Genomic DNA, 13,034 nt, shown 5'->3' on the forward strand with positions numbered 1-13,034 from the left:
GAACAATTTTCCATAATTCTGTCTTGGTTTATGATGGCGCATATTTCCTTTTATTTTCCCAAGTTTTTTTTTTTTTTTTTAAATATGCAGTCATGATCTGTTTTAGATTTGGGATGTTTCTGAATAGTTTTCTTAGACATAGATCTGAAATATTTTAAAATGCAATTCTCAAACTTGTTTGCATGTTAGAATCACCTGGGGATCTTATAAAAATTCCAAAGCTCAGGCCACATCCCAGAACAATTAAATCATAACTTCTGGAGTGAGATACAAGCTTCAGAATGTTTTGAGGCTCTCCAGCTGATTCCAATATGCAGAAAAGTTTGCGAACCACTGTTTTAAACCATCAGTGGTCATGCCTCTGGTCTTTAGACAGGTGAAAAATTCAAAAACAAATTTACGAAAGTAAGGAAGAAAGACCAAATCTGCGATCCTGTTTCTTTGTTACCTCTTCTAAGGTTTTCTTCCCTGTTCTCAAAAGCAGTTAGAGATAAAATCCTACTTAGCTTAAAACCCACTAAGCATTTATCTTTGTCTTCCAGGAAATTCTGGTTTCATCTACTAATTGTATCTCAGCCAGTTGGTACTACCACCCTCTTCATAATATAGTGGTACATATTTACTGGTGTATGTATGTCTGAATAAATATGTGAAAGTTAAGGAATACACTTAGTTCAATTTCATCTTCTTGGTGCATGTGCAGGTCATGTATTTTGGGGGATGTATCACACAATATCTCTTAAAACATAGGATTGTCATTTAAGTTATTAGCAGGGAAACTCAGTTTTACACTGTGAGGATTAATTGTTACATTTCCTGCCTGACATAATGGTCTCAGGAATCACGCAGCTGCAAAGAATTCTCAAGCATTAGAAATCCCACAGTGGAGCTTCAGTACTTCAGGACATTCTATTTCTTTTAACTTTTCATAGTCTGAAATATAAGAAATTTACTTGGATACTGAGGAAAATAGAACTTGGCCCTTTATTTATTTGTATATAGAATATTATTTAATTATTACCTTATGAATATTTATTTCCCATAGTTGAATAGTATTACAAGAGCATGATGTCAAAGAACAAAAATAATATGATTTAGTAATGAGCATGAAGACCTCTATTCATGGGAAAACATGCATGGATAAGGGGAGTCCAGTGCCTAACAAGCTGTGGAGCACTCTTTCAAGGGATTTGGGGCAGGAGGGAGTTTTATAGAGCGTTATAAGAGGCAAAGTAGAAACAGGGCATGATTGGCTAGGAGGTCAGGGATTTTCTTGTAAAGCAAGCGGGTCCTATTTTCTAGGGTAAGGTAGCTAGCTAAAGTTCACAAACTAACTAAAGCTGAATTGGAGGATTGTGATTGGTACACGTTAGCTTTCCTTGACAGTGATGCATTTCCCGTTAGTGCAGCTGACTTAGGTTCCGGTTTCTGACATGGGCCGGGCCGTTGGGGCAGCCTGCATTTTGTGGATCCCGATATATGAATTATCTTTATCAATGCCCATTCAGTGATAGGTAATAATCAGGAGGAGTTGTTAATACCTAGAAGAAGAAAAACAGAATTTCAGCAAAACATGTTTATCAAATCTGTGGATAACGTGACACTGAAAGGGCTGGAAAATACTTAAGATAGAATCAAAATCCCCAAAGATCTCAATAGACTGGGAAGATATAGTTATCCAAAAGACTACAGAGTCATTTACTTGGCTATAAAATGTCAATTGTTCAACTGTGCAATGGGGAAAATATGGGACTTTGTAATAGTGAATGTAAAAATATATTTTGTTAAATCCTGTAAGAGTCTCAGTACAATATGCATGCTGGAAAAGCTTATACAAATTTAGTCTACATCTATCAGGAGTTCTACTAAGTACTTCTCATTGTACACTTGAAGTATGAAATTGAATTCTGGACATAATGCTCCATCAAATAAGCTGGTGTACTTTTCAAGAGGGACCAGGGTGGGAAAGCATCTCAAAAGCATTCATGTTAGGAGTACTTGAACAAGCTAGGGATGTTTTCCTTAGAGATGTTGCAAGCATCATATAACTATATCCAAATAGTTAGATCATCCATGTGGAAAAGGGATTGAACTTAAATTTCTGCTCAGCATCAACACCAGCAGTTCTAATCTTCTTCCTTTTATTTTTTTCTTTAACACAAACTATTAACATACTATGTGTTTTATATATAAATATAAATATAAACCCTTTTTGTCACCTGTCTCCCCACCCCACTGGGCTGAAAGCTACCTGAGGGCAAGGAGTTTCATCTGTTTTTTTTTTTCACTCACTACTTTACCCTTGTGCCCAGAAAAGTGCCTGGTACATAGTTGGTGCTTAACAAGTATTATATTGAATAATGAATACCCATAAGAGATGGAACTAGATCAATGCATGAAAGACTCAGAGATTCAGATTTTGTTCCAGACTAGGAGAAAACTTTCTTTTAGAAATATTAAAGCTTTCTGCCCTGGGTCAGAAAGTAGTGAGTGTTCCAACCCTGCAAGCATTAAAACATGTGCTTCCTGAGTTAACACTTGGAGAAATACTATAGAAGTGATGCTAGCAAACATGTGATATTAGATAATCTAACTTCTTGATGAGATTTTATAATTTTGTAAAATATATTTAAGCAAATTTTCTCTCAACATATTTAGAGTAATTTTCTCTCTTAACAATGAGAACCAGTAAATGCCCAAATTAAACTTGTAGCTATCTATATAACCTGTGCTGTAATATTATTTGGTCTTGAACTTAAAGAGGTACGTTTAACAACTTTTCTTCTTGGGCTTTGTATCCCCCCTTTTTTTCCAAAATCAGTGAGTCTGAAACACAGACCTTACAAAATTTGGGAACAATTATTGTAGAAACATCCCAGAAAATAAGTCCTTCAGAGGATAGAGGAGACCAGAAAGAAAGCCAAACAGAAGACAGCCAAATGCAAGGAAAAGAAATAGTACACATATATCCAAATGTAGATGGAAAGACTCCAAAGGTATATCACAATTTTGCTTAATTATAAGCTATGTTTTTAATGTTATCTCATGCTTCATAACTTAAATCAATTTTTGTTGCCAGTGATTTAATTTAAATCCTTAAAAAATTGTTTTCTTTGGAATATACAGTGAAAATACTTTTTAAATAATTTTCAAGTACTAATTTAGTATAATCTTTTGCATAGATGAACATGGAAATAGATATAATTTTCCTGAATATAAATCTTAAGGTATTTATATTTCAGGCAAAAAAAAATAAATGTGATAATAAGCTCATTGCTGTTTCCAGGTATATAAAATATATGAAAAGAAGAAATTTCTGTTTTTATATTAACCTTCATGATAATAAATTATTCAGTCTGACTAAATTTCTTATTTCTACCTAATGTATTTTATTCCCCAGTGTATTTTCTTTATTTTGCTTTTCAGATTTTTTTCTAATTTCAACCTAATGTATTTTATTTCCCAATATATTTTATTTTTTTTATTTTTTCTAAAATTTTATTTACATGTTTGCAATTGAGATGCTTATTCTGCTTATGTCTTTTTTAAGATATTAATTGGTGCATAATTGCTTTACAATGTGTTAGTTTTTGCTGTATAATGAAGTTAATCAGCTATACGTACACATATATTCCCATATCCTATCCCTCTTGCGTCTCCCTCCCACACTCCCTATCCCACACCTCTAGGTGGTCACAAAGCACTGAGCTGATCTCCCTGTGCTATGCAACTGCTTCCCACTAGCTATCTGTTTTACATATGGTAGTGTATATATGTCAATGCAACTCTCTCACTTCATCCCATCTTACAGTTTCCCCTCCCCATGTGCTCAAGTCCATTCTCTACGTCTGTGTCTTTATTCCAGTCCTACCCCTATGTTCATCAGAACCTTTTTTTATTTTTTTGAGACTCCATATATATGTGTTACCATACGGTATTTGATTTTCTCTTTCTGACTTAACTTCACTCTGTATGACAGACGCTGGGTCCATCCACCTCATTACAAATAACTCAATTTCATTTCTTTCTTTGGCTGAGTAATATTCCACTGTATATATATATGCCACATCTTCTTTATCCATTCATCTGTCGATGGACACTTAGGTTGCTTCCATGTCCTGGCTACTGTAAATAGTGCTGTATGGAACATGGAGGTACATGTCTCTTTTTGAATTATGGTTTTCTCAGGGTATATGCCCAGTAGTGGGATTGCTGGGTTGTATGGTAGTTCTATTTGTAGTTTTTTAAGGAACCTCCAATACTGTTTCTCCATAGTGGCTTTATCAATTTACATTCCGAGCAACAGTGCAGAAGGGTTCCCTTTTCTCCACAGCCTCTCCAGCATTTATTGTTTGCAGATTTTTTGATGATGGCCATTCTGACCGGTGTGAGGTGATACCTCTTTGTAGTTTGAATTTGCATTTCTCTAATGATTAGTGATGTTGACCATCCTTTTATGTGTTTGTTGGCGATCTGTATATATTCTTTGGAGAAAAGTCTGTTTAGGTCTTCTGCCCATTTTTGGATGGGGTTGTTTGTTTTCTTGATATTGAGCTGCATGAGCTGCTTGTATATTTTGGAGATGAATTCTTTGTTAGTTGCTTCGTTTGCAAATATTTTGTCCCATTCTGAGGGTTGTCTTTTCGTCTTGTTCAAGGTTTCCTTTGCTGTGCAAAAGCTTTTAAGCTTCATTAGGTCCCATTTGTTTATTTTTGTTTTCATTTCCATTTCTCTAGGAGGTGGGTCAAAAAGAATCTTGCTGTGATTTATGTCATATAGTGTTCTGCCTGTGTTTTCCTCTAAGAGTTTTGTAGTGTCTGGCTTTACATTTATTTCTTTAATCCATTTTCCGTTTATTTTTGTGTATGGTGTTACGGTGTGTTTTAATTTCATTCTTTTAGATTTGTGTATCCATTTTTCCAGCACCACTTATTGAAGAGGCTGTCTTTTCTCCATTGTATATTCTAGCCTCCTTTATTAAACATAAGGTGACCATATGTGCATGGGTTTATCTCTAGGCTTTCTATCCTCTTCCATTGATCTATATTTCTGTTTTTATGCCAGTACCGTACTGTCTTGATTACTGTAACTTTGCAGTATAGTCTGAAGTCAGGGAGCCTGATTCCTCCAGCTCCATTTTTCGTTCTCAGGATTGCTTTGGCTATTTGGGATCTTTTGTGTTTCCATACAAATTGTGAAATTTTTTGTTCTAGTTCTGTGAAAAATGCCAGTGGTAGTTTCATAGGGATTGCATTGAATCTGTAGATTGCTTTGGGTAGTAGAGTCATTTCACAATGTTGATTCTTCCAATCCAAGAACATGGTATATCTCTCCATCTATTTGTATCATTTTTAATTTCTTTCATCAGTGTCTTATAATTTTCTGCATACAGGTCTTTTGTCTCCTTAAGTAGGTTTATTCCTAGATATTTTATTCTTTTTGTTGCAGTGGTAAATGGGAGTGTGTTCTTGATTTCACTTTCAGATTTTTCATCATTAGTGTATAGGAATGCAAAAGATTTCTGTGCATTAATTTTGTATCCTGCTACTTTCCAAAATTCATTGATTAGCTCTTGTAGTTTTCTGGTGGCATCTATAGAATTTTCTACGTATAGTGTCATGTCATCAGCAAACAGTGACAGTTTTACTTCTTCTTTTCCGATTTGGATTCCTTTTATTTCTTTTTCTTCTCTGGTTGCTGTGGCTCAAAGTTCCAAAACTACGTTGAATAATAGTGGAAAGAGGGGGAAACCTTGTCTTGGTCCTGATTGTAGAGGAAATGGTTTCAGTTTTTCACCATTGAGAAGGATGTTTGCTGTGGGTTTTTCATATATGGCCTTTATTATGTTGAGGAAAGTTCCCTCTGTGCCTTCTTTCTGTAGGGTTTTTATCATAAATGGGTGTTGACTTTTGTCGAAAGCTTTCTCTGCATCTATTGAGATGGTCATATGGTTTTTCTCCGTCAATTTGTTAATATGGTGTATCACGTTGATTGATTTGTGTATATTGAAGAATCCTTGCATTCCTGGAAGAAACCCCACTTGATCATGGTGTATGATCCTTTTAATGTGCTGTTGGATCTTCTTTGCTAGTATTTTGTTGAGGATTTTTGCATCTATCTTCATCAGTGATATTGGCCTGTAGTTTTCTTTCTTTCTGACATCTTTGTCTGGTTTTGGTTTCAGGGTGATTATGGCCTTGTAGAATGAGTTTGGGAGTGTTCCTCCCTCTGCTATATTTTGGAAGAGTTTGAGAAGGATAGGTGTTACCTCTTCTCTAAAAGTTTGATAAAATTCACCTGTGAAGCCATCTGGTCCTGGGCTTTGTTGGACGGAAGATTTTTAATCACAGTTTCAATTTCAGTGTTTGTGTTTGGTCTGTTCATATTTTCTATTTCTTCCTGGTTCAGCCTCGGAAGTTTGTGCTTTTCTAAGAATTTGTCCATGTTTTTTGTGGTTGTCCATTTTATTGGCATAGAGTTGCTTGTAGTAATCTCTCATGATCCTTTGTATTACTGCAGTGTCAGCTGTAACTTCTCCTTTTTCATTTGTAATTCTATTGATTTGAGTCTTCTCCCTTTTTTTCTTGATGAGTCTGGCTAATGGTTTATCAATTTTGCTTATCTTCTCAAAGAACCAACTTTAGTTTTATTGATCTTTGCTATCGTTTCCTTCATTTCTTTTTCATTTATTTCTGATCTGATCTTTATGATTTTTTTCCTTCTGCTAACTTTGGGTTTTTTTGTCCTTCTTTCTCTAATTGCTTTAGGTGCAAGCTTAGGTTGTTTATTTCAGATGTTTCCTGTTTCTTAAGGTAGGACTGTATTGCTATAAACTTCCCTTTTAAAACTGCTTTTGCTGCATCCCATAGGTTTTGGGTCGTCGTGTCTCCTTTGTCATTTGTTTCTAGGTATTGTTTGATTTCCTCTTTGATTTCTTCAGTGATCACTTCGTTATTAAGTAGTGTATTGTTAGCCTCCATGTGTTTGTAATTTTTACAGATCTTTTCCTGTAATTGATATCTAGTCTCATAGCGTTGTGGTCAGAAAAGATACTTGATACAATTTCAATTTTCTTAAATTTACCAAGGCTTGATTTGTTACCCAAGATATGATCTATCCTGGAGAATGTTCCATGAGCACTTGAGAAAAATGTGTATTCTGTTGTTTTTGGATGGAATGTCCTATAAATATCAATTAAGTCCATCTTGTTTAATGTATCATTTAAAACTTGTGTTTCCTTATTTATTTTCATTTTGGATGATCTGTCCATTGGTGAAAGTGGGGTGTTAAAGTCCCATACTATGAATGTGTTATTGTCGATTTCCCCTTTTATCGCTGTTAGTTTTTGCCTTATGTATTGAGGTGCTCCTATGTTGGGTGCATTAATATTTACAATTGTTATGTCTTCTTCTTGGATCGATCCCTTGATCATTATGTAGTGTCCTTCTTTACCTCTTATAATAGTCTTAATTTTAAAGTCTATTTTGTCTGATATGAGAATTGCTACTCCGGCTTTCTTTTGATTTCCATTTGCATGGAATATCTTTTTCCATCCCCTCACTTTCAGTCTGTATGTGTCCCTAGGTCTGAAGTAGGTCTCTTGTAGAAAGCATATATATGGGTCTTTTTTTTGTATACATTAGGCCAGTCTGTGTCTTTTGGTGGAAGCATTTAATCCATTTACATTTAAGGTAATTATCGATATGTATGTTCCTATTCCCATTTTCTTAATTGTTTTGTGTTTATTATTGTAGGTCTTTTCCTTCTCTTGTGTTTCTTGCCTAGAGAAGTTCATTTAGCATTTGTTGTAAATCTGGTTTGGTGGTGCTGAACTCTCTCAGCTTTTGCTTTTCTGTAAAGGTTTTAATTTCTCCATCAAATCTGAATGAGATCCATGCTGTGTAGAGTAATCTTGGTTGTAGGTTTTTCTCCTTCATCACTTTAAATATGTCCTGCCACTCCCTTCTGGCTTGCAGTTTCTGCTGAAAAATCTGCTGTTAACCTTATGGGGATTCCCTTCTGTGTTATTTGTTGTTTTTACCTTGCTGCTTTTAATGGGTTTTTTTGTATTTAATTTTTGATAGTTTGATTAATATGTGTCTTGGTGTGTTTCTGTTTGGATTTATCCTGTATGGGATTCTCTGTGCTTCCTGGACTTGATTAACTATTTCCTTTCCCATATTCGGGAAGTTTTCAACTATAATCTCTTCAAATATTTTCTCAGTCCCTTTCTTTTTCTCTTCTTCTTCTAGGACCCCTATAATTCGAATGTTGGTGCGTTTAATGTTGTCCTAGAGGTCTCTGAAACTGTCCTCAGTTCTTTTCATTCTTTTTTCTTTATTCTGCTCTGCAGTAGTTATTTCCACTATTTTATCTTCCAGGTCACTTATCCGTTCTTCTGCCTGATCCCTTCTGGAGTATTTTAAATTTCATTTATTGTGTTGTTCATTGTTGCTTGTTTCCTCTTCAGTTCTTCTAGGTCCTTGTTAAATGTTTCTTGCATTTTCTCTATTCTATTTCCAAAATTTTGGATCATCTTTGCTATCATTATTCTGAATTCTTTTTCTGGTAGAGTGCCTATTTCCTCTTCATTTGTTAGGTCTGGTGGGTTTTTATCTTGCTCCTTCATCTTGTGTGTGTTTTTCTGTCTTCTCATTTTGCTTATCTTACTGCGTTTGGGGTCTCCTTTTTGCAGGCTGCAGGTTCGTAGTTCCCATTGTTTTTGGTGTCTGTCCCCGGTGGCTAAAGTTGGTTCAGTGGGTTGTGTAGGCTTCCTGGTGGAGGGGACTAGTGCCTGTATCTGGTGGATGAGGCTGAATCTTGTCTTTGTGGTGGGAAGGTCCAGGTCTGGTGGTGTGTTTTGAGGTGTCTTTGAACATAGTATGATTCTAGGCATCCTCTCTGCAAATGGGTGGGGTGTTTTCCTGTCTTGCTAGTTGTTTGGCATGGGGTGTCCAGCACTGGAGCTTGCTGGTCGTTGAGAGTAGGTGGGTCTTAGCGTTGAGTTGGAGATCTCCGGGAGAGGTCTCACCGATTGATATTACACAGGGCCAGGGCGTCTCGGTGGACCAGTGTCCTGAACTCTGGACTCCCACATCAGAGGCTCAGGCCTGACACCCGGCCAGAGCACCAACACCCTGTCTGTCACACGGCCAGGTATGTGGGGAGTTCCTTGCCTTTTCGGAAGCCTGAGGTCTTCTGCCATTTTTCAGTAGGTGTTCTGTAGGAGTTGTTCCACATGTAGATGTGTTTCTGATGTATTTGTGGTGAGGAAGGTGATCTCCTCCACGTCTTACTCCTCCACCATCTTGAAGCACCCCCCCATCCCGAATATATTTTAAATCTTTAAATATTGATGTTCCAAAACAACTTATTCAATAATTCTTATCATTGATACATTATGTCATCAAAAGTTTTATCTACTCAACATACATCAGTGAAAAAATGAAAAAAGGTAATTTTATTTTGTTTAAAAAAAAAAAAAAGATTACCATTGAAGTAACATATAAGGTTCTTTAACAACCTAAACCAAAGTGTTTATTATTTGAGATCTGGCCAGAACTTTAGAGGAAAAAGTTCCAGGATGACAAAAGTTTATTTTAGTTACTACCATAATAAAGTTCAGATGAAGAATTATATTCTAAGTACCTGCTGGTTGAGTGCTTGGTTGATAAATAGATTTTAGGGAAAACTATTTTGTTATACATTATATTATTGGGAATTTTGTTTAGTTACAGTCGATTTGTGCAGCTTAATGAGTTTATAAATAAAAGGTACTCATAATTCTATTCATAAAACAAGAGAGTGTTAGTGTAAACTACTTTGAGTAGATCTGTGTACATTGTTGGCGGTCAGAAAGTAACAGTTGATCAAGTTGTACCAGTTGGGTTTGGCAAATAGTAGAACTTCCTCACTCCAAAGGTAACCATTATCTTACCTTTAATCACTTCCCTTCTTTTCTTTGTAATTTTATTTCTTCCAATATTATGGTTAATTTTGCCTGTTTTTGAACTTTATGGAATCTATAAGGTATGTCTTCTTTTGTTTCTGGCCTTATTTTATTCAGTGTTATGTGGAGTTCATTCATTTTTTTTGTTGTATATAGTATTTCATTGTCCGAATATATCACAATTTATTTATCCATTCTATGGCTGAATTTGGGGTTGCTTCATTTTGGATTTCTTGCAAATAATGTTGCAATGAATATTCTTGTAAATGTCTTCCACTGTACTGGTATGGACGTGTCTGTAATGAAATCCCTAGGGGGTAGAATTACTGCACCATCGACTATGTGTTTCTGTGATTTTCGGTGATACTGCTATTTTCCAAAGTGTTTTGCCCACCAACAGGCTGTAAACATTTTTACTGCTTCTCATCAACATTTGTTATGTTAGTCCTTCTTATCTCAGCCACTTTTGTTTGTATGTTGAGGTATATCATTGTGGGTTTAGTTTACATGGTGTGATTACTAATAAAGTGTTGAATAATACTTTCTTATAATTATTGACCATTTGGAATTCTTCAGTGAATTGCTTCCTCAACTCTGTGCCATTTACAAATGTGTTGTCTTTTTTCTTATTCATCTGTAGGAGTTCTTACCTATGCTACATATGAGCCTTATGTTGATTATATACACTGTAGATATCTTGCCCTACTCCATGCTATGCCTTTTCACCCTTTTTATTGGAATCTTTTTGGGAATAGAACATCATAATTCTATTGTGGTCAAATTTAACAATTTTTTTCCTGTATGAATAACACTTTTTATGTTCTCTGTAATTAGTTTTTACCTACTTCAACTTAGATATTTTTTATAGTACCTTACTTGTTATCTTTTTCTGTTTTATCTGATTTACTGTGTTGATTTTTATGTCTGTCTGGCATTGATTTTTGCATGTGATGAATGATAGGGATTAAGTTTTACACTTTGCCCCACTGTGTTCAACAGCACCAACTTCGCTGTAAATCACACGTGCATATACATGCAGGTATGTCTCTAGGCTTTTTCTTCTGTTCCATCAGTATATTTATCTATACCATACTGTCTCATTACAGTTATTGTATAGTACTCTTGATTTATAATAGAGCAAGTCTCCCACCTTGTTTTCTTTCAAGAGTCTCTTCAGTATTCTTGGTCCTTGGCTCTTTAGAATCAGCTTCTCACAAACAATCCTTTGGGATTTTGATAGGGACTGTATAAATATAAATCTAATAATAAAACTATGAGAAGACTCTGAAAGGTGGAGAGGAGACATACCGGATAGGGATCTCAGCACTGAAAGAAGAACATGGTTGGTGAGTTCTCTGGGTTTTCATTTTACCTGACGTATCCTGGCCTGGGTGCTGAAGAAACCTGCAACTTGGAAAGGTCAATTGGTTAGATGATAAAAGCCCCCTGTAAAACCCTGTTCTCTCTAGTCAAAGGTCTAGGAAATGGACAGCCCAGTAAGGCAGAAAACTTTTACACAATAACTGTACTACTCTAGCCAAACACCACAGAAAAATTTACAACCCTACTGCTACCCCCACCAGTAGATACCTAGTGGGGAACCTACACTTTCACTCTCACCTGGCTATAAGAAGGCATCCCTCCTCCTTCTAACAGGGCCCAGTGAGGGGCCAATGGTAATGACTCCCTCCATTTATGTCATTAGAGACCACATTGGGAGCTGGACATCTACCTCTATCCAGCAATAAAGAGATGCCCCTTTCGTTTCCTAGCAGGGTTCCTCTAGATTTCAGAGGTGAAGTGCAGAAATTCGGACTTTCATAACCTCGCATATCAATAAAGCCTTCCACACCCTCTGCACTGTGTCAAGAGAGGCCAAGTTAGGAGCAGTAACAAAGTCCTGCTCCATTTCCCAACCAGGGTGGTATTAGCAGAGGTCTGTGGGGAGCCTGAACTTTCACCCCCCCCAAGAGTAATGAGGTGCCCCTCCCCAACCAGGGTGTCAGCAGAGACTGGACTTCTATCCCCAACTGTCAGTAATGAGGTGGTCCTCCTTGCCCCATGAGTGTGGCATCAGAGGAAGCCTGCTAAAACAAAAGATTTAAATAAGATATGGAGTCTTGAAACATAATACCCAAAATGTCCAGGGTATAACTGAAAATCACTCATTATACCTAGCAACCAGGAACACCTCAACTTGATGAAAAAAAGGAAACAACAGAAGGTAACAGCAAGATGACATAGACAATCAGATTATATGACAGCACTTTAAAGTAGCTGTCATTAAAAATGCTTCAACAAGCATTTACAAACAGGTTTGAAACAAATGAAAAAATAGAACATCTCAAGAATGAAATAGAAATTCTCATCAATGAAATAGAATATATAAAAAAGAACCAAATGGGAAATTAACCAAAAAATAAGATAACTATTTTGTGTCTTCCCCACAGAGGATGTCATCTTTCCCCACCACTCAATTTGATGTCAAGACTGGTGACACCAAACACCCACCAAGAGGGGAAGAAAATTTTAATACTTAAATAATGGAATATAGAACTTAGAAGTGGCTCCACAAGTATGAAAAACAACTGATCTTTGAAAAGTGTGCAAAAGCAGTTCAATAGAGGAAGGATAGTCTTTTCAACAAATAGTGCTGGAACATTTGGAGATCCCTAGGCAAAAAAAAAATAAACCTATACCTAAACCTCACACCTTATGCAAAAATTAACTTGAAATAGATCACAGATATAAGTTTAAAACAAATTGTAAAACTCTCAGAAGGAAACATAAGAGAAAATCTCTGGGAGTTAAGACTTGCTGAAGAGTTTTTAGACATGTTATCAAAAGCATGATCCCTAGGGCCTCCCTGGTGGCGCAGTGGTTGGGAGTCCGCCTGCCGATGCAGGGGGCGCGGGTCCGTGCCCCGGTCTGGGGGGATCCCACGTGCCGCGGAGCGGCTGGGCCCGTGGGCCATGGCCGCTGAGCTTGCGCGTCCGGCAACAGGAGAGCCATGACAGTGAGAGGCCCACATATGGGAAAAAAAAAAAAAAAAAAACAAGATCCCTAAAAGAAAACATCAAATTTT

At 36.5% G+C, this 13,034-nt stretch overlaps 1 protein-coding gene across 1 annotated transcript in view; it reads left to right on the top strand.

Moving 5' to 3' along the window:
• Positions 1 to 13,034, top strand: part of CNTLN (centlein) — a 314,787-nt gene that overhangs the window by 214,936 nt on the left and 86,817 nt on the right. The window contains exon 16 of the mRNA XM_007465654.1: positions 2,822 to 2,996. Coding sequence (XP_007465716.1) covers positions 2,822 to 2,996 — 175 coding nt within the window. The remainder of the gene's footprint in view (positions 1 to 2,821; positions 2,997 to 13,034) is intronic.

This window comes from Lipotes vexillifer, unplaced genomic scaffold (assembly GCF_000442215.2).
Source record: "Lipotes vexillifer unplaced genomic scaffold, Lipotes_vexillifer_v1.1 scaffold31, whole genome shotgun sequence".
Taxonomy (NCBI): domain Eukaryota; kingdom Metazoa; phylum Chordata; class Mammalia; order Artiodactyla; family Lipotidae; genus Lipotes; species Lipotes vexillifer.